Here is a 21,643-nt window from a genome sequence, read left to right as displayed (position 1 = left end):
ATATTCAGCTCTACCTCTCTTTCAAATCAGAACCAGTGAAGGCAGTGAAGTTCCTGTGTGAGTGTCTGGAGGCGGATGGCGGCTAACAGATTGAGGCTGAATCCTGACAAGATAGAATTACTGTTTAGGGGGGACAGGAGGCAGGCAGGTGTGGAGGACTCCCTGGTCCTGAATGGGGCAACTGTGCCCCTGAAGGACCAGATGTGCAGCCTGGGAGTCATTTTGGACTCACAGCTGTCCATGGAGGCGCAGGTCAATTCTGTGTCCAGGGCAGCTGCTTACCAGCTCCATCTGGTACGCAGGCGGAGACCCTACCTGCCTGCGGACTGTCTAGCCAGAGTGGTGCATGCTTTAGTTATCTCTCGCTTGGATTACTGCAATGCGCTCTATGTGGGGCTACCTTTAAAGGTGACCCAGAAACTACAAGTAATCCAGAATGCGGCAGCCAGACTGGTGATTGGGAGCGGCCCCCGAGACCAAATAACACCAGTCTTGAAAGACCTACATTGGCTCCCAGTACGTTTCCAAGCACAATTCAAAGTGTTGGTGCTGACGTTTAAAGCCCTAAACGTCCTTGGCCCAGTATATCTGAAAGAGCGTCTCCACCCCCATCGTTCTGCCCGGACACTGAGGTCCACCGCCGAGGGCCTTCTGGCAGCTCCCTCACTTCAAGATGCCAAGTTACAGGGAACAAGGCAGAGGGCCTTCTCGGTAGTGTCACCCGCCCTTTGGAACACCCTCCCACCAGATGTAAAAGAGAAGAACAACTTCCAGACTTTTAGAAACAGGCAGCCCTGTTTAGGGAAGCTTTTAATGATTAACAGACCACTGTATTTTAATATTTTGTTGGAAGCTGCCCATAGTGGCTGGGAAAAGCCAGCCAGATGGGTGGGGTATAAAATTATTATTATTATTATTATTATTATTATTATTATTATTATTATTATTATGGATCTTCAACAGTGATTAAAAGATCCAGAAAGCACTATCATAATTCCGCTTTGAGAAAGTAGATATTTCCCCCTTGTATATTAAACCTAAGGCAGAAAGACATCCTTCTCCTTCCATCATTTTCCAGGAAAATCCTGCAAAATCAGCCCAAAGGCTTATCTGTTCCAGCATCCTCAAGTCAGCCAACCAGATGCACATGCAAAACTGAGAAGCACAAGAACTCTTCCCCTACTTGAGATTCTCAGTTACTGGTACCCAGAGGCATAGTGCCTGTGACAGTGAATGGAGAACATAGCCATTGTGACTGGTAGCCGCTGAGAGCCTCATCACCCCCAAATTTATCTGCCATTGGGATCTTCTTATGTGCTTAAAGGCAGGTACCAGACAATGAGAAAGGCCCCAGAAAGTAACTGGAGATGAGTTGGATATAATGGAAATGGTAGCAAGTGGAACACCAGGAACTCCATCCCCACAAAAGGTCTTACCAATAAAAGCTGGTGGAAGGACATTGGCTAAAGATATGAGGAAGAAACATAGTGTTTGTGGCAGAGATGACCCCACTGATGAGGTGGTCTCCTGGCCTGAAATAATTAGGTGAATCTATCTCATCCCTTTCCAAAGACAAGAGGCATTTTGTCTTCAGTTTCCCACAGTCCCCATAAGGCAGTAGAAGCAGTAGAATGAGGACCATCTTTTTCCTCCCAATAACAAGCACCTCCTTTATGTCTACTCCATTACAAAGAATTAGAAGTCTTTTGTTGTGGTGCTTGCAAGATGCAGTAACTTTCTTCTTACTAACAGAGCCCTGAAGAAGGGTCACATCTGAAGTGGAGAGAAGTCAAGCCAACCTCATTCTGGTGCAGTTATCATCTGTCCTAAATCTCAGCCCACCCAAGTTTTGGGTGGCTCAGGAGGCATATATCTGCCAGACCTTTCTGCGTCAGATCCATAACATCACGTTTAGTGGACTCAAATGTGATCTTTGGAAGCAAAAAAAACCACACACACTATCATTTTGATAATTATATGGAGAAGTAGGACCACCTCTGCAAGTTCCTAGACACTTTATGCAGCTCCACCTACAGCTGCTGGGCTGAAGAAAAACATGTTTATGAAAACTCCAAGATCTGCCTCCAAACTGTGAGATGCAAATGCCAAAGACTGGTGAAAAATACCAAGATTAAGAGTTAGAAGTTACCTGAACTATCATACGTTATCTCTGGCAGAATCCTGTTGGTTTTCTGGTTCTTTAAACAAATTTTCCCCCACTGATGCCAGCTCAGGATAGGGCAACTCTGATGAATTTGAGGGGTGGAAAAGGAAACCGAAATTGCAAGTAAAGACAGAGGCGATTCAGCAGATGTTGTTTTGTGGGTTTATTATTATTATATGTTTTGTGGTTTTATCCTGTATTTTTGTGCTGTGAACTGCCCTGAGATCCTTGGGTGAAGGACAAATGTAATAAACACCCACCCACCCAACCCCCACCCCCTGGGTTTCCCAAAAAACTTTCTGTCAGAGAAGTTCCCTCACTGACAAGCGTAGATCAAACAGGCACAGAGGTGAAGGGAAGAGCTGGCCTCCTCCTCAGAGAGGAGGGAGAAGTATGGTTACCAGATTTTTTTCAATGAATCCGGGGACACTTTTTTTTTAAAAAAAAAAAAAAGCTGAGTAGCAACAGGGAGTCAGTAGTGGGGATGTTGAGGCAAAATACCCTGGGCCCAAGCACACATGCATATTGTATAAAGGTGCAAAGCCCTCCTTTCGCACCCTGCAAAACATAAATGCGCAGAGTTTTTTTTTTAAAAAAAACTGGGCAAAATTGCTGAATGTTAAACGATGTTGATTCAGAAATTAAGAGGTTGTTAGCTGTAATGAATATGCAAGCAAGAAAAGAAAGGTCAAAATTTAAATAGAAATTAGGGGAAGGATTTGCTGAAGAGAATTGATTAGAGATTGGAATGCAGAAAGGGGAGGTATGAGGAGGTCGGGAAAGTAAGTTCTATGAATATAAGGGAATGAAGCTATACTTGTGATTGTATGTTTTTTGCATGTATTTTTTGTCTTTTTCTTTGTTTTTTGTTGGGTTTTTTATGTCATAAAATTTGTTGAAAATTCTAATAAATATCTTTTTAAAAAAATACACACGAGGCTTGGTCAGCAAGACTCTGGGAAGAAATGCCAATAATAATCTGCCACACCCCGGCCCAGGTCCCTTTTATTAAGAAAAGAACTCTTAACACAGCTAGTGTAAGACTTCCGGGTTAGCGCCATCGGTGAAATGGAGGAGTTCCTCCGATTGGAGGAACTGGCTCCGTGGAAACTGGGTCTACCCGCCACGGCGAAGGTGGGGACCCGCTAGAAATCCCAGGTGGAAGAAGCCTGGGAACGTGGGGTTTGGCAGAGCACCAGGAGCGCCTCCCCTACTCATGGGGAACCCCATTTTGGGGCTCCGGAGTGAAGTAGGGTGATCGGCGCGGTGCTGCGAACTGATTGGCTACTTTCACGGAGGGAAGCCGCATAGCCATTGCCGGAGAGCGCTGACTTTTTCCTGTCAACAATTGGACTCTAAACAAGTACCCGTGAGTAGAAACAGAAAATTGGATTAAGAAATATCTTAATTTGGCACCGAAGCGGGAAAGTTCAAAACAGGAAGTCCGCCTTCCGCTTTCTGTAAATAGACTGAAGCTAAAATCTTGTAAGCTAATAGCCTGGAAAGACGCTTTATAAAGGTCGAAAATTCCTTCATTTATAACCTTGGAAGCAGGAAAAAAGGAGGGGAAATTAAACTGTTCAAGCCTGCTGGAGAGGGAGTAAAGGAAAATAAGTTTCCACCGTCTCAAACCTGGGAACGGGGTGTCAGAGGCAGAAATTATCGGAGACGTCCATTGACTGTCAATGGAACATTTTGACAGATAGCAAGAAAAAAGAGAAACAAATTGATTCCAATGTTGCCTGTTGCATTCTAAAGAAACAAAATATTTGAAAATTGAAAGTAACTTTCTTTTGTTGGACATGATTTAAAAAGATGGACACAAATAGAAATTGTATCCTCTAGAGGGAGCTTGTCAAATTGTTGCTGCAGTTCACTTGGGGATTTCACAGCTACGAGATTAACATCGTGGGACCAGACTGTGACCTTGAATAAAAATGTGTTTGGAAGAAGTCCTGGTGCTTACTTTTTATACCCTGCCCATCTGGCTGGGTTTCCCCATCCACTCTGGGTGGCTTCCAACAATATTAAAATACAATAATCTATTAAACATTAAAAGCTTCTCTAAACAGGGCTGCCTTCAGATGTCTTCTAAAAGTCTGGTAGTTGTTTTTCTCTTTGATATCTGGTGGGAGAGCATTCCACAGGGCCGGAGCCACTACCGAGAAGGCCATCTGCCTGGTTCCCTGTAACTTGGCTTCTCGCAGGGAGGGAACTGCCAGAAGGCCCTCGACACTCGATCTCAGTGTCTGGGCAGAACGATGGGGGTGGAGACGCTCCTTCAGGTATACTGGGCCGAGGCCGTTTAGGGCATTAAAGGTCAGCACCAACACTTTGAATTGTGTTCGGAAACGTACTGGGAGCCAGTGTAGGTCTTTCTAGACCGGTGTTATGTGGTCTCGGTGGTCTAACTTCCAAATCTAACTTCCAAAGCCTTTCCCAGTCTGTCATTAATTTATTATATCCCACACCCTTCGCCCATTTTTTTCATAACGCATTTGACCTGGGCCTCTTTAGTGTCCCATTCCAAAAGCAGGTCGTTCATTTTTTACAGCAGTTTTCTACTACTTTCTACTATTTCTCTCTGAAATCTTGACACTTGATAACTAAATCCTTTCTTTTTATGATTTCTAAAGTTTCATTTAGTTGTAAATATTGTAACCAGTCTGTTACATTTTCTCTTACATCTTCAAAGTCCTTTAATTTTAATTGGTTGTCAGTTTCTGTTAACAGCTTTTTATATGTCGCTCAATTTATCCTCATATTTACTTTTTTCAAAGATATTGCTTCTAATAGGGAAAGCCACCATGCTATTTTCTTTTCAAATAAATAGTTTAATGGGATCTATTCTCAGGAGAGCCAGTGTGGTGTAGTGGATAAGAGCGGTAGACTCGTCATGTGGTGAACCGGGTTCGCATCTCCGCTCCTCCACATGCAGCTGCTAGGTGACCTTGGGCTAGTCACACTTCTGTGAAGTCTCTCAGCCCCACTCACCTCACAGAGTGTTTTTTGTGGGGGAGGAAGGGAAAGGAGAATGTTAGCCACTTTGAGACTCCTTTATGTAGTGATAAAGCGGGATATCAAATCCAAACGCTTCATCTTCTTCTCTTCTTCTTCCCTGCAGGGCCTTTGAGGCTCCCTTTGCTTCTTCCTCTCTCCCAGGACCTTGCAGCTTGTTTTGGCTCCTTGACTCTTCAGGAAGGATGAATGAAAGAGATGGATCCTGCAAAGCTAGCGGGGATGGAAGGGGGAAGATGGACGGTTGACCTGGTCAGGTTGTCTCCTGCATCCCTCCTCACAACCTCTGAGCGTTCCTCTCTAGGGCTCTCAGAGAGATCTGGTGAGTTCCAGGGGAGGGGAGATGGGGACATGGAGGGATGGAGCCAGAGAGGTATTGGGGCTTGCTCAGCCTGGGGGTGGGGGGAGGCAGACAGGCAGGCGGAGATTGAGAAGGTGAGCACCTTTCTGGGCTCCACCACCTGCCTGCCTGCGCCTTTGTCATCTGCAGGGAATTTGAGCTAGGAATACATCACAGCTCCCCGGCCACCACAATGTATTGGCAGCTCAAAATGTCTAATACCAGTGCCGTGATCTGAATGCCCTACCAATGTCAAAAAACTTACTGCTCCATCACACAGCAGTAGAAGCCACGACTCTTTAAAGTAACGTGATGCTGCTTTGCAGTTTGAATACAGATGGGGCCTATGCTGTGTGTCGCCCTTTTCTTTTTGGAATAATTTTTTATTTCCTTTTAAAAACAAGGAACATATGAATAATAAATGATACAAACATGTAGACCGGGTCTTCTCATGTCATTTGTATATCTCAAAACTAGCAGAATAAATTTGCAGGAATGTCTATAACATATGGTTCATCATTAATGCTCAGTGTATGAGTTCTAGGTTCATGAATTGGTTTAAACTGGAAAACAAAAACAGGAAACAGGAGAGAACAGAGAGCATTCAGCACCACATAGCTGGTTGTCTATTCAGGAGCTCTGCCAATCACCCATTCCCACCACCCTTCTGAGTAATACCCCTCCCCACCTTCTCACTATATAGAAGGATCTGGCAACTTCTGTTTCAGTGTATCTGAAGAAGTGTGCATGCACACGAAAGCTCATACCAAGAACTAACTTAGTTGGTCTTTAAGGCGCTACTGGAAGGATATTTTTTATTTTGACTATGGCAGACCAACACGGCTACCTATCTGTAACTTTCTCTAAATTGTGAAGAATTTCTCTGGCAGTAAGACATCTGCCTCAATACATTGTGTCACTTCAAATCTGTATAACACTATTCTCATTCTTCTCTTCCACTGTGTCGAATTTCCTCTATGCATCCTAAAAATTTCTTTCTATTTTTCAATCTGCCTTTAAAAATTGTTTCTGAGAGGATAATTAAGAGTACACTGGCAAAGAGGTCAAAATGTTAATGTCAGTTTCTGAGGTAAAACATGTCACTTTACAACTCTGCACCTGTCTTTCTGGATTATTCGTGGTTTTCTGGATTTTGTGGGACCCAAACCCATTTTCTGTGGTATTTATATGTGTGGAGGTTGCCCTGGGTTGTTTGACCCTTGAGAAACATAGCTTTTTTCTCCTAGAAAAGACTCCACAAGATTCTCTGTTTAGAGTTTATACAGAACACATTACATTACTTGATATACTAAAACACGTTTACATGTGCTTATATCTAATAGATCTATATATCTATTCTTTACTGATTTAGATTATTTCTACATTTTTTTATTTATTTGTTTATAATTTTTTTATTGATTTTACAAAAAAAATTTAAACAATACAAACAAATAAAAAGACAAACAAACATGTATAGTTTCAGTAGTAGATAGGTAGCCGTGTTGGTCTGCCATAGTCAAAATAAAAAATTCCTTCCAGTAGCACCTTAAAGACCAACTAAGTTAGTTCTTGGTATGAGCTTTCGTGTGCATGCACACTTGTGTATCTGAAGAAGTGTGCATGCACACGAAAGCTCATACCAAGAACTAACTTAGTTGGTCTTTAAGGTGCTACTCGAAGGAATGTATAGTTTCATAACCTTTTTTTCATATCCCTTACTTCTCGGACTTCCCCATACCTCCCCTTTGTGCATCCCAATGTCCAAAATTATTTCAGCAACTTCTATCTAGATTTTATCAAACATACGTCTTACTAATTTTTCCTTCAACTCAGTCTTATGTCGCTGTAATCTCTTTTTCCTTCTCAAAACCTCGACATTTTAACATTCATCTATTTTATAATAGTTCTTAAGATAGATTTTAAATTTCTTCCAGTCTTCTTCCGCCGTCTCTTTCCCCTGGTCACGGATTCTGCCAGTCAACTCAGCTAATGTCATATAGTCCATCACTTTCATCTGCCATTCTTCCAGAGTGGGTAGATCTTGAGTCTTCCAATACTTTGCGATGAGTATTCTTGCTGCTGTCGTAGCATACATAAAGAAAGTTCTATCTTTCTTTAACACCAATTGGCCAACAATGCCCAAGAGAAAGGCCTCTGGTTTCTTAGTGAAGGTACATTTAAGTACCTTTTTCATTTCATTATATATCATCTCCCAAAAGGCCTTAATCTTCGGGCATGTCCACCAAAGGTGGTAAAAAGTACCTTCAGTCTCTTTACATTTCCAACACTTATTATCAGGCAAATGATAAATTTTTGCTAGCTTGACTGGGGTCGTGTACCACCTATAAATCATTTTTATAATATTTTCCTTTAAGGCATTACATGCCGTGAATTTTATCCCGGTGTTCCACAACCATTCCCAGTCAGCAAACATAATGTTATGACCAATGTCCTGAGCCCACTTAATCATAGCTGATTTAACTGTTTCATCTTGTGTATTCCATTTCAGCAGCAAATTATACATTCTTGACAAGTTCTTAGTATTGGGTTCTAACAGTTCAGTTTCTAATTTTGATTTCTCCACCTGGAAGCCAATTTTCCTGTCTTGTTTATACACCTGCATTATTTGATAATAATGGAGCCAGTCTCGTACTTTAGGTTTCAATTTCTCATGACTCTGTAACTTCAACTTATCTCCATCTTGTTCCAAAATTTCCCAATATTTCGGCCATTTGCCTCCATATTGAGTTTTTTCAGTGCTTTAGCCTCCAGAGGTGACAACCATCTAGGGGTTTTGTTTTCCAACAGATCTTTATATCTTATCCAAACATTGTATAAAGCTTTTCTGACAATGTGATTTTTAAAGGCCCTATGCACCTTAATTTTGTCATACCATAGATATGCATGCCAACCAAATACATTATTAAAACCTTCCAAGTCCAAAATGTCTGTATTCTCGAGGAGCAACCACTCTTTCAGCCAGCAGAACGCTGCTGCTTCGTAGTAGAGCTTTAAGTCCGGCAGGGCAAATCCCCCTCTTTCTTTTGCATCCGTCAAAATTTTAAATTTTATTCTGGGTTTTTTGCCCTGCCAGACGAATTTCGAAATATCCTTCTGCCACCTCTTGAAACAATCCATCTTGTCAAGGATTTGCAATGTTTGAAACAAAAATAACATTCTAGGCAATACATTCATCTTAATAACTGCAATTCGACCTAACATTGACAATTTCAAATTTGACCATATTTCTATATCTTTTTTGATTTCTGACCAGCACTTTTCATAGTTGTCTTTATACAAGTTCAAATTCTTAGATGTCAAATGAACCCCTAAGTATTTCACCTTCTTCACCACTGTCAAACCTGTTTCATTCTGGAACTTCTCCCTCTCCATAACTGTTAAATTTTCCCCCAAAACCTTAGTCTTTTGTTTATTCAATTTAAATCCGGCTACTTGACCAAATTCTTGAATTAACTCCAACACTCTTTTTGTACTAGTGTCTGGCTCTTGTAAAGTAAGTACTAAGTCATCTGCAAAAGCCCTTAACTTGTAATGTTTGGCTCCGACCTGTACACCTTTAACCTGCTGGTCATCTCTAATCATATTAAGCAACACCTCCAGAACAGAAATAAAAAGTAATGGGGAAATTGGGCACCCCTGTCGTGTCCCTTTTTCTATCTTAAAGTCTTCAGTTATCACGTTATTTACAATCAACTTAGCTTTTTGCTCAGAGTATATCGCACCTATACCATTCTCAAATCCCTGACCTACCCCCATCCCATGAAGATTCTTTTTCATAAAACTCCAATAAATGTTGTCAAAGGCTTTCTCCGCGTCTACAAAAATCAAAACTGCACCTCCAGTAGTTCCAAAATGTCTATTATGTTCCTCACATTATCTGATAAATGCCTTTTTGGGAGAAAGCCTGCTTGGTCCTTATGAATCTTTTCCATCAAAACTCTTTTCAGTCTTTTTGCCAAAATGTCTGCAAAAATTTTATAATCCACATTAAGTAATGATATTGGGCGGTAGTTCTTAAGTTGAGTCTTTTCAGTCTCTGTCTTTGGTATGAGTGTAATATACGCCTCTTTCCACGACTATTTCTACATTTATCCCATTTGTTATTCTAGATAATAAGCTACACTCAAAAGACCAAAATAATTCAATATCAAATAATACTGCTACATGAGGCATGAAGAGTGAATTACAAGTGCATATATATATATATATATATATATATATATATATATGACTTTACAGACTTTTTCTGAGGCACATAGCAGCATAAAACAGGCAGCAGGTGCTCTCACAGAAAACCTCTCTCTCACTCGACAGTTGAGAACAGACCTAACAAAAAACGGCCTTCTGGAGTGACAGTCACTTTTTTCATAGCAACTTGGAGGCAACATTCACACACACAGTTGCTAGGGAAGTTGAGGTAATTTCTGTCAGGTTTGGGTTTCTGTTTTAGCCTCTGCCCATTTTTTAAAGAGAAGACCAATGTTAGAGTTGGAGTGGATTTCATGATTGTGGCAACAAAAATCTGTCCTAGAAAAGAGCCAGACTTTCTGAACCTCTGCTTCTCAAAAATACGTCTGTGAATGCTGCTTGACAAAGGCCATGACCTCTGTAGAAAGACCTCACATCTTCTGTTCTTCCTCTTTCACAAATGTTCATTAGCATTGTTCCATGATTGGGAGCTCCGTTTCTTCCTGAGGATCTAATTAGTTTCTGTCTTTGTTGTAGGTGGTGATGAATTGGAAATGAAGAATGGGGGAGACCATGACAAAATCCGCACAGTGGAGAAGCCATATCAAAATTGGGAGTATGGAGAGAGCTCCAGTCAGAGTTCCCGTTCCCATCAAAGAACTCACAGTGGGAAGAAAGGCTATCAGTGCTCAGAATGTGGGAAGAGCTTCAGTGGGAAGGGCAGTCTCACTTCGCATCAAAGACTTCATACAGGAGAGAAACCCCATCAGTGCTTGGAATGTGGAAAGAGGTTTCGTCAGAGTGGGGCTCTCACTTCCCACAAAAGAATTCATACTGGAGAGAAACCCTATCAGTGCTTGGAATGTGGAAAGAGCTTCAGTCAAAGCTCAAATCTTACTTCCCATCACAGAATTCATACCGGGGAGAAACCCTATCAGTGCTTGGAATGTGGAAAGAGCTTCAGTCACTGCACCAGTCTCACTTCCCACCAAAGAATTCATACAGGAGAGAAACCCTATCAGTGCTTTGAATGTGGAAAGAGCTTCAGTCAGAGCACCCATCTCATGTCCCATCAAATAATTCATACAGGGGAGAAAACCTATCAGTGCTTGGAATGTGGAAAGAGCTTCAGTGGGAGTGGGGTTCTCACTTCGCATCAAAGAATTCATACTGGAGAGAAACCCTATCAGTGCGTGGAATGTGGGAAGAGCTTCAGTCGGAAGGACATTCTCGCTTCCCATCAAAGAATTCATACAGGGGAGAAACCCTATCACTGCTTGGACTGTGGAAAGCACTTCAGTCACAGACATCATCTCGCTTCCCATCAAAGAATTCATACAGGGGTGAAACCCTACCAGTGCTTGGAATGTGGAAATAGCTTCAGTCAGAGAACCCATCTCATTTCCCATCAAATAATTTGTACAGGTGTGAAACCCTATCAGTGCTTAGAATGTGGAAAGAACTTCAGTCACAGGCAGAGTCTCACCTCCCATCAAATAATTCATACAGGGGTGAAACCCTATCAGTGCTTGGAATGTGGAAAGAGCTTCAGTCACAGGCAGAGTCTCACCTCCCATCAAATAATTCATACAGGGAAGAAACCCTACCAGTGCTTGGAATGTGGAAAGAACTTCAGTCACAGCCACAATCTCACTTCCCATCAAAGAATCCATACAGGGGAGAAACCCTATCAGTGCTTGGAATGTGGAAAGAGTTTTCGTCTGAGTGGGGATCTCACTTCCCATCAAAGAATTCATACAGGGGAGAAACCCTACCAGTGCTTGGAATGTGGGAAGAGCTTCAGTCACAGGAGCTGTCTCGCTTCCCATCAAAGAATTCATAAAGGGTGAAACCCTACCAGTGCTTGGAATGTGGGAATAGCTTCAGAAAGAGGGCAGGTCTCACCCGCCATCAAAAAACTCATACAGTGGTACCTTAGGTTAAGAACTTAATTAGTTCTGGAGGTCGATTCTTAACCTGAAACTTTTTTTTTCTTTTAAAAATTTTATTAGTTTTTACAATATCAACAACAAACAAAAACATAAAACAAACAAAACATAAGAAACATAAATCATAACCTTATTGAAAATAACAGTTATTTACTTTGGAAAACGACTTCCTCATTTCCCCTTAGTTGAATTTCATTGCATATCCCTATAACGGTTTTCCAAATCCCAATTTTAATACCCTTTAAATTAAACATTAACATCTTTAAATCTTCTCCTTCTCGTATTAAACATATTATTTTATCAGTTAACATAAATACAATCCTAAGCCCATTAAGTATCTGGACGCTATTTCCAGTTATTTTAGATTAACAAATTTAGCTAAATAAATCTTTCTTGGTCAATTCCAACCTGAAACTCTTCTTAACCTGAAGCACCACTTTAGCTAATGGTGCCTCCCACTGCTGCCACGGTGCTCCCTCACAATTTCTGTTCTCACCCTGAAGCAAAGTTCTTAACCCGAGGTTCTATTTCTGGGTTAGCGGAGTCTGTAACCTGAAGCGTCTGTAAGCTGAGGTACCACCGTACAGGGCATGAAGTGTCTAGAAATGTGGAAACAGCTTCTCTTCCAAGAGGCGTCTAGCTTCCCTTGAAGAAATTCATGTGATTGAGCAGGTGGTTGCTGAAGAACTCCAGGCATGCCTGGAGGATGGGGACCATTTGGATCCCTTCCAATGGGGAATCAGGCCTCATATTGGGACTGAAACTGCCTTGGTTGTGCTGGTCGATGATCTCCGGCATGCTAGGGACAAAGGTGAAAGTTGTTTCCTGGTTCTGCTGGAGCTCTCAGTGGCCTTTGATACCATCGACCACGACATCCTTCTGCACCGTCTAGCGGAGCTGGGAGCTGAGGGTTATACAGTGGTTCCACTCCTTCCTCCTGTGCCGTGTTCAGAAAGTGGGGGGGGGGGAATGAGTGTTCAGACCCCTGGGCTCTCACTTGTGGGGTGCCTCAGGCTTCTGTCCTCTCCCCCATGCTTTTCAACATCTACATGCAGCCGCTGGGAAAGATCATCAGGGGGTTTGGGCTGGGTGTTCATCAGTATGCACATGATATCCAGCTCTAACTCTCTTTTAAATCAGAACCAGTGAAAGTGCTGAAGGTCCTGTGTGAGTGTCTGGAGGCCGTTGGAGATAGATGGCAGGAAACTGATTGAGGTTGAATCCTGACAAGACAAGTGCTGTTCTTGGGTGACGGGGTGAGCTGGCGTTGAGGACTTGCTTGGACTACTGCAACACATTCTATATGGGGTTATCTTTGAAGAGAGCACATAACACCGGTCTTGAAAGACCTACATTGGCTCCCAGTACGTTTCTGGACAGAATTCAAAGTGTTGGTGCTCACCTTTAAAGCCCTTAACAGCCTCGGCCCAGTATATCTAAAGGAGTGTCTCCACCCCCATCCTTCTGTCTGCACACTGAGGTCCAACTCCCAGGGTCTTCTGCTGGCTCCCTCACTGCGAGAAGTGAAATTACAGGGCCTTCTCGGTAGTGGCACCCGCCCTGTGGAATGACCTCCTACCAGATGTCAAAGAAATAAACAACTGTCTGACTTTGAGAATATGTGATGAATTATTGTATTTTATTGAATTAATATGTGATAAATTATTGTATTTTAATATTTTGCTGGAAGCCACCCAGAGTGGTTGGAGAAACCCAGCCAGATGGATGGGGTATAAATAAACTATTGCTATTGTTATTGTTTTAAGCACTTTCCCATGCAATATGGGAATCCACATCCATCTGAAATTCAGGAGCAGTTGGACAATCCCCAGATTCTGGGGATCTACGTTTGGGGCCATCTTGTAGAAAAAGGGGAACTGGGTTTTATCATGAAGAGTCGGAACAGTGTATCCATAACTTGCCCAGGACACAAAGGGAGAGGTGAGTGCTTTGCTGTGGTTCCAGGACAAATCTCAGACAGTTGACCAACTACAGCCCCCAACACATGCACACAAAGAACAAGACAAAATGCTGGCCGTGTAGAACGGGAGGAGGTCTTCCAGAATGCCTCCAGACTCTCAATATTTTGTGGGACTGAATCACATCCCAGAATATTAGACTAGGGACTCAGCTACATTACTCAAAAAACTGTGTTTTGAATGCATTGTAAACAGGCAACATGGTTTTTTAAAGCAGCGGTGGGGTGGCATAGGGCATCTGACACCAGTGTTGAGTGCTCCTGCTTCCAGGTTCCATCCCACCCCCACCTTTGGGAGAGTCCAAAAAGGAAAGAATGAAAAGCCCATGGCAGAGGCACAATTCCGTCTTAACACCAAACCAGCCATACCTGTGGGATTTTGTAGATGCTTGACACAGGTGACATATGTCTAGAAATATCAGCTTCTGCATCTTCAAGAACTGCCAACAGGTTATTCCTCTTCTGACAGTCATAGTTTGGAATGTCTGCGTGCCCAGTAGAGAGCAGGTCTAGCAGGGCATCAGAAGTCATCCTTGCATTAGAATAATGGTCATAGATGACATAGCTGAGGGTGACGTTGGGTAAGAACCTGGGGTCCTGATTGATTTCACGAATGGCAGCCAGGAAGGACAGAGCATTCCAGAATTTCCCACGAGAGCCACTGGAATGAAAAAGTGCCCTACATTGAATGAAAACGTTTCTAATTCTTTCTGCATCTAAACTCTCAGCTGTTTCCAGAAAATAAAACGAGTCCACCCTGAGATGCTTAACTACCTTCCATTAGCGAACTGTAGGAGAGAGGAAAGGCCCATCAGCCTCACTGAAGGTGGACTGACACCACAGTGAAACTGACCACAACTTTCACCATCATGAACATTTCATGAGATTGCGTTTCAGCTGTGTTTGCAGTCAGCTGCATTATTTACCCCCTTGTAGGTTTGGATTTTTAAATTCCACTTTGCACAATGGTAACATTCTCAAATGCAGCATTCTCATGTTCAGTCAGGACTTCAGCATCGGCTGCTTCTGCACCTTCAACTGAGAAACACCTAAGTTCATGGTCCTGGCATATGGGGGCAACTGGAACCTATGAAATCAGAGTGTGCCTCCAGACAGTCAATATTTAGCAGGAGGGATTCAAGCAGTTGGTCCCTTACCTTTACCGCCCCAACCTGGCCACAGTGATCCATGCGACGGCCAACTCCAGGCTTGACTACAGTAATTCGCTCTATGCGGGGCTGCCCTTGAAGCTGACCCAGAAACTCCAGCGGCTGCAGAATGCTGCAGTGAGGCTCTTCATGGGGTCTCTGCAATGGGAGCATATTCACCCAGTGCTTTTCCAGCTGCACTGGCTCCCAGTGTAGTACAGGGTGAGATTTAAGGTGCTGGTTTTGATCTTTAAAACCCTTCACGGCCTAGGACCCTCGTACCAATGGGACCGCCTCTCACCGGTATGCCCCACGGAGGACCTTTAGGTCCATAAATAGCAACACTCTAGAGGTCCCAGGCCCTAAGGAAGTTAGATCAGCCTCAACCAGAGCCAGGGCTTTTTCAACACTGGCTCCGGCCTGGTGGAACGCTCTGTCTCATGAGACCAGGGCCCTGCAGGATCTGAAATCTTTCCGCAGGGTGTGTAAGACAGAGTTGTTCTGCCTGGCCTTTGGCTTTGAGTCAATTTGATTCCCTCCCCCTCTTTCTTTTCTCCTCCTGTGATGAGGCTGCATTTTAACGTTTTAATGTTGTATTTTAATGTTGTTTTTAAGTTGTATTCATTCAACTTGTTTTTATTATTGCTTGTTAGCTGTCCTGAGCCCGGCCGTGGCTGGGGAGGGCAGGGTATAAATAAATATTGTTGTTGTTATTATTATTATTGTTGATGATGATGTTGTTAAAGAACACCACATAATCAAGTAAATCAGGATGAATGCTGAATCAGCAGGGTGTCTGGAGAAGCCTTGAATCAGGTGGAGAGCCTTTTTTTGTTGGTTGACTGATTCATTGACTGAATCAGAAGCAGGATGTCACCTCACGTTCCTCTCAAAGATGGGGTCCATTTTAGTGGACCCAAAGGAGAACTTTGGGCAAGTCCCTTGAGTTTTCATGAGAAGTAAAGGAAAGTGGAAGGGGGAAGAGTGATGTTGTGTCAGGTGTGGAGAGTTCTCTCCCTTTGGTAACATCACAGATAAGAATTAACAAGCAGTTGATCTATTTATAGTCCTTTTATTACAGCATCATGTTGCAAGCAGAAATACACAGCTCTCCGCAAGGAGGTCAGTTGGCTGCTCTAAATCCTCCTTCCGACTTCCGTAGCATTTTAGGTGCCAATGGGAAGTTCCTCCCTCCCTCTGACTTCTTTACTCTCTGATATGTTCAGTCCTCTGAGTATGTGGCGAGGGGGGTTCCCCACACTCTCAAGTGACATCTCAGCTAGCTGCCCCCTCCCTTCGGGTTCCCTTGTCATTGTCTCGTACCTGGGCAACTCCTCCCTCAGCTGTTCAGCTCCTGTCTCTCTCTCTGCTTCTGAACACGCTGTGGACTGTCGGACTTGCGTTCGACCGAGCGACTCTTTTGGTCGAGTCTGTGATTAACGACCTGAGCCTTTGATGAGGCTCCAAGCACGTTCCCCCATTACGCAGAGTATCCAACACGCAGGGAAGGAGCCGAGATAGTATGAGCTACATTGCAAAGAGCTGTGTATCTGAAGAAGTGTGCATGCACACGAAAGCTCATACCAAGAACTAACTTAGTTGGTCTTTAAGGTGCTACTGGAAGGAATTTTTTATATTGCAAAGAGCGTTTTATTTCTAACTACGCAGACAGAAAAGAAATATACATGCTCTCTCTGTGAAAGCAGAGAGCAACTGAACAACAACGGAACAGGAAACCAGTAAACATCACATCCATCTCCCATCTTCTGTAAGACTTCCAACAGTATGGAATCTCTGGAATGCAAAACAGAGTCTTGTGACTTCAAGCACTGCACAGTGGCACCAAACAGAAACTAACATGGACAAGGTGTGTGTGGGGGGGGTGACTTTCCCCCTCCATCTCTCCATCGGAGATGAAACTGGTCTGCCAAAGAATGCATTCCCCAGTCCTCATCTTTAGACTATTCCCTGACATGTTGTGATCATTTGGGTTGCCCTTTTTTTAATTTTGATGCCGTCAATCACGGTATCCTCCTGAACTGACTTAGTGAGATGTGTGTCAGAGGCACCATATTACAGTGGTTCTGTTCATATCTTCAATGTCATGTTCGGAAAGAAGCGCTTGATGACTGCTCCTCACCCCCACCCCAGCATTTGTACTATGGGGTGCTGCAAGGTATTATTCTCTCCCCAGCACTATTTAAGATCTATACGCTCTTTAAAATCTATATGAAGTCATGGGGTGTTGTCCTGAGGAGTTTTGGAGCAAGGGGCCACCAGGCAGTTGGAGGATGGATGGCGGCTAATAGATTGAGGTTGAATGCTGACAAGATAAACGTACTGTTCTTGGGGAGCAGGGTGGGCTGGTGTGGAGGACTCCCTGGTCCTGAATGGGGTAACTGTGCCCCTGAAGACCAGGTGCGCAGTACGGGAGTCATTTTGGATTCACAGCTGTCCATGGAGGTGCAGGTTTATTCTGTGTCCAGGGCAGTGTCTACCAGCTGCATCTGGTACGCAGGCTGAGACCCTACCTGCCCGCGGACTGTATCCAGAGAGAGGTGCATGCTCTGGTTATCTCTTGTTTGGACTACTGCACTGTGCTGTACGTGGGGCTACCTTTGAAGGTGACCCAGAAACTACAACTAATCCAGAATGCGGCAGCTAGACTGGTGACTGGGAGCGGCTGCCGAGACCACATAGCCTTCCAGTACGTTTCCGAGCACAATTCAAAGTATTGGTGTTGACCTTTAAAGCTTGTTTCCTGCTTGGCAGGGGGTTGGACTCGATGGCCCTTGTGGTCTCTTCCAACTCTATGATTCTATGATTCTATGATTCTATGAAAGCCCTAAATGGCCTCGGCCCAGTATACCTGAAGTAGCATCTCCACCTCCACACTGAGGTCCAGCTCTGAGGGCTGGGTACAAATAAAAAATTATTATTATTATTATTATTATTATTATTATTATTATTATTATTAACTATAATAGTATGCCAATAACACATAGCTCTAGGGACATGGGTGGCACTGTGATCTACTGAGCTTCTTGGGCTTGCTGGTTGGAAGGTTGGCGGTTCAAATCCGTGCAACAGTGGCAAGCTCCCATTGCTCTGTCCCAGCTCCTGCCAACCTAGCAGTTTGATTTTTTTTTTTTAAAAAAAATTTATTTTAAAACATAAATAAACATACAACAAAAAGCAATACAAGATTCAAATGCCAAAATTACGCTGAATCTCTTGACTTCCCCCCATCCCTTCTATGGGTTCTAGTGGTAATATTTACACCTGCATATCAAAACTGTCCAAATTTTGTCTTTCCAAATTGTCCATACTTTCCATTCATTTACAAGTGTTGTTAAAATCCTGCTAATGTTTTAACCTGCTTACAATGGTCTTGCTTTCTGAGCTTCCCAGTTATTTTTGTTACGATATAGAAGGAATGCGGCCGCGAGCTGCAGCTAGCTGGAAAGCAAAACATGATGGGAATGTTGGGACTGTTCCGTGGGAAACAGAGGGACAGTCTATTCACAGTGCGAAGCACCGGAATTAGCTCAGAGTGTACTATGAGCTGTACAGGAAGTACAGTAGGAGGAGTTACTTCTCTCGGCTGCTGGAGTTTGAAGAGAGCAGACGTGTTTTCTGTAACGCTGCAAAGATAGAAATAAAGACATGTAAATACGTTTCTGTCTATCTCTTTCCCCTGCCTGGGGGAGGGGCAGGAAAGAGTGGTGTGTTCTTCTCACGCTGAGAAGGATCGCCGATTGCGACCTAGCCTGTATCCTGCCGGGAAATGCAGACAGGGAGGGCAACCAGAGATCAAGCCGGGTGCCTGGAGAATGGCCAGTTTCTCCTGATAAAGGCTTGATTCCCAACAATTTTTGCCATTTCAGCATAGTCCATCAACTTGGTTTCCCATGTCCGCCCCTTCTTGGTTAAGGGTATTCTGTTAAAGGGATCTGTGAGGAGTTGCTTCTGTCCGGATGCCCAGGCAGGGACTAGGGCCATAGCACTCCTCCAACAGGGACCCCCCGGTGGTTACCCCTACTTGATGTAGGTCATGGGGGAGCAGGTGTGGATTACCCTCAGATGCACCCCCAGCAGATGGACTGGGGTGGAATAAATGGCTATACGCAATGCCGATGCCAAACCATTCACATCTGTAATCAATAGAGTTGTGGCTCATTTGGACCCAATGTTATGCTGTTGTCTTGTCTGGTTATTCATCACTTAGGGAGTGACAGGAACACAGGAGCTTGACACACAATTTGTAGGCTCTTTGGATGATTCCCACTTATAAAGGAGCAAGGGCATAGTTTGGGGGTACTCTTGGATACGCCTTTGTCACTAGAGACCCACGTGTCCTCTATGGCTGTTTGTGACCACTGGAGCACTGGAAAACTTGGAACTGGACTACTGCAATGCACTCTTTCTGGGGATGCCCTTGGGTCTGGTGCAGAATCTCTTAGTTGGTGCAACATGATGTGGCCAGATTGTCCTGGTGAGCTTTTGGTCAAGAACATCTGACACCACACACCCCCATTTGAAGGACTATCCACTTAAACCTATTTTCTGCTTCCTGCAACTTCCATTCCTGATCCACCAGAGGACCTCTTCTCTTATTCCACGACTACTAAGCTTACCCAGGAGGCACCTCGTTGGAAGCTTTTTTGGAATTCCAAGTGTTGGTTTGTCTGTTTCTTTATTAAATTTCTACACCGCCCTTCACCCAATGATCTCAGGGTGGTTCACAGCATAAAAATACAGGATAAGACCAAAAAGTATATAATAAAAACAAGAACAAAACAAAAAATCTGCTGAATCGCCTCTGTCTTTACGTGAAATTTCAGTTCCCCTTTTCACCTCTCAAATTCATCAGAATAGCCCTATCCTGTGTTAGCCTCTGTGCGGGGGGGATTCTGCCAGGGCTCACGTATGATACTTCAGGTAACTTCTAACTCTTATTCTTGGTATTTTCCACCAATCTTTGGCATTTGCATCTCACAGTTTGGAGGCAAATCTTGGAGTTTTCGCAAACATGTTTTTCTTCAGCCCTGCAGTTGCAGGTGGAGCTGCATAAAGTGTTTAGGAACTTGCAGAGGTGGTACTTCTTCTACATATAATTATCAAAATGATAGTGTGCATGGTTTTTTTGCTTCCAAAGATCACATTTGAGTCCACTAAACGTGATGTTATGGATCTGGGGCAGAAAGGTCTGGCAGATATATGCCTCCTGAGCCACCCAAAACTTGGGTGGGCTGAGATTTAGGACAGATGATAACTGCACCAGAATGAGGTTGGCTTGACTTCTCTCCACTTCAGATGTGACCCGTCTGCAGGGCTCTGTTAGTAAGAAGAAAGTTACTGCATCTTGCAAGGACCAAAACAAAAGACTTCTAATTCTTTGTAAGGGAGGTAGTTGTTCCTGGGAGGAAAAAGATGGTCCTCGTTCTACTGCTTCTACTGCCTTATGGGGACTGTGGGAAACTGAAGACAAAATGCCTCTTGTCTTTGGAAAGGGATGAGATAGATTCACCTAATTATTTCAGGCCAGGAGACCACCTCATCAGTGGGGTCATCTCTGCCACAAACACTATGTTTCATCCTCATATCTTTAGCCAATGTCCTTCCACCAGCTTTTATTGGTAAGACCTTTTGTGGGGATGGAGTTCCTGGTGTTCCACTTGCTACCATTTCCATGAGATCCAACTCATCTCCAGTTACTTTCTGGGGCCTTTCTCATTGTCTGGTACCTGCCTTTAAGAACATAAGAAGATCCCAATGGCAGATAAATTGGGGGGTGATGAGGCTCTCAGCGGCCACCAGTCACAATGGCTATGTTCTCCATTCACTGTCACAGGCACTATGCCTCTGGGTACCAGTAACTGAGAATCTCAAGTAGGGGAAGTGTTATCGTGCTTCTCAGTTTTGCATGTGCATCTGGTTGGCCGCCTTGAGGATGCTGCAACAGATGAGCCCCTGGGCTGATTCTGCAGGATTTTCCTGGAAAATGATGGTAGGAGAAGGGTGTCTTTTTGCCTTAGGTTTAATATACATGGGGGGGAAATATCTACTTTCTGAAAATGGAATTATGATAGTGCTTTCTGGATCTTTTAATCACTGTCTTAGAATAATAATAATAATAATAATAATAATAATAATAATAATAATAATAATAATAATAATAATAATAATAATAATAATTTTATACCCCACCCATCTGGCTGGCCCCAGCCACTCTGGGCAGCTTCCAACAAAATATTAAAATACAGTGGTCTGTTAAACATTAAAAGCTTCCCTAAACAGTGCTGCCTTCAGATGTCTTCTAAAAGTCTGGTGGTTGTTCTTCTCTTTGGCATCTGGTGGGAGGCTGTTCCACAGGGCAGGTGCCACTACCGAGAAGGCCCTCTACCTGGTTCCCTGTAACTTGGCTTCTTGGCGTGAGGGAACCACCAGAAGGCCCATGGCGCTGGACCTCAGTGTCCGGGCAGAACGATGGGGGTGGAGACACTCCTTCAGGTATACTGGACCGAGTCCATTTCGGACTTAAACGTCAGCACCAACACTTTGAATACATTATGTCCCACATCCTTCGCCCATTTTATCATAACACAATTTACCTGGTCCTCTTTAGTGTCCCATTCCAAAATCTTGGAAACGTACTGAGAGCCAATGTAGATCTTTCAAGCATGGTGTTATGTCGTCTCGGCGGCCGCTCCCAGTCACCAGTCTAGCTGCCGCATTCTGGATTAGTTGTAGTTTCCGGGTGACCTTCAAAGGTAGCCTCACATAGAGCGCATTGCAGTAATCCAAGCGAGATATAACTAGAGCATGCACCACTCT

The 21,643-nt window shown here is 43.6% G+C and overlaps 1 protein-coding gene across 2 annotated transcripts in view; it reads left to right on the top strand.

Annotated features, from left to right (window-relative positions):
• Nucleotides 1-5,355: 5,355 nt before the first annotated feature.
• Nucleotides 5,356-21,643, top strand: part of LOC310701616 (uncharacterized protein) — a 51,509-nt gene continuing 35,221 nt past the window's right edge. Inside the window, exons 1-3 of one of the 2 annotated variants that reach the window (XM_083492783.1) lie at nucleotides 5,356-5,504; nucleotides 10,269-11,546; nucleotides 11,630-12,840. In XM_083492783.1, coding sequence (XP_083348909.1) covers nucleotides 5,372-5,504; nucleotides 10,269-11,546; nucleotides 11,630-11,670 — 1,452 coding nt within the window. In that variant the 5' untranslated portion in view covers nucleotides 5,356-5,371 and the 3' untranslated portion in view covers nucleotides 11,671-12,840. Of the gene's footprint in view, nucleotides 5,505-10,268; nucleotides 12,841-21,643 lie in introns of both variants that reach the window. The other variant, XM_083492784.1, reaches the window with a different exon arrangement.

The sequence above is a fragment of the Podarcis liolepis genome (genome assembly GCF_965112155.1).
Source record: "Podarcis liolepis genome assembly, chromosome: 2".
Taxonomy (NCBI): Eukaryota; Metazoa; Chordata; class Lepidosauria; order Squamata; family Lacertidae; genus Podarcis; species Podarcis liolepis.
The sequence above is the reverse complement of the archived record's forward strand: the minus strand, read 5'-3'. Positions and strand labels throughout refer to the sequence as shown.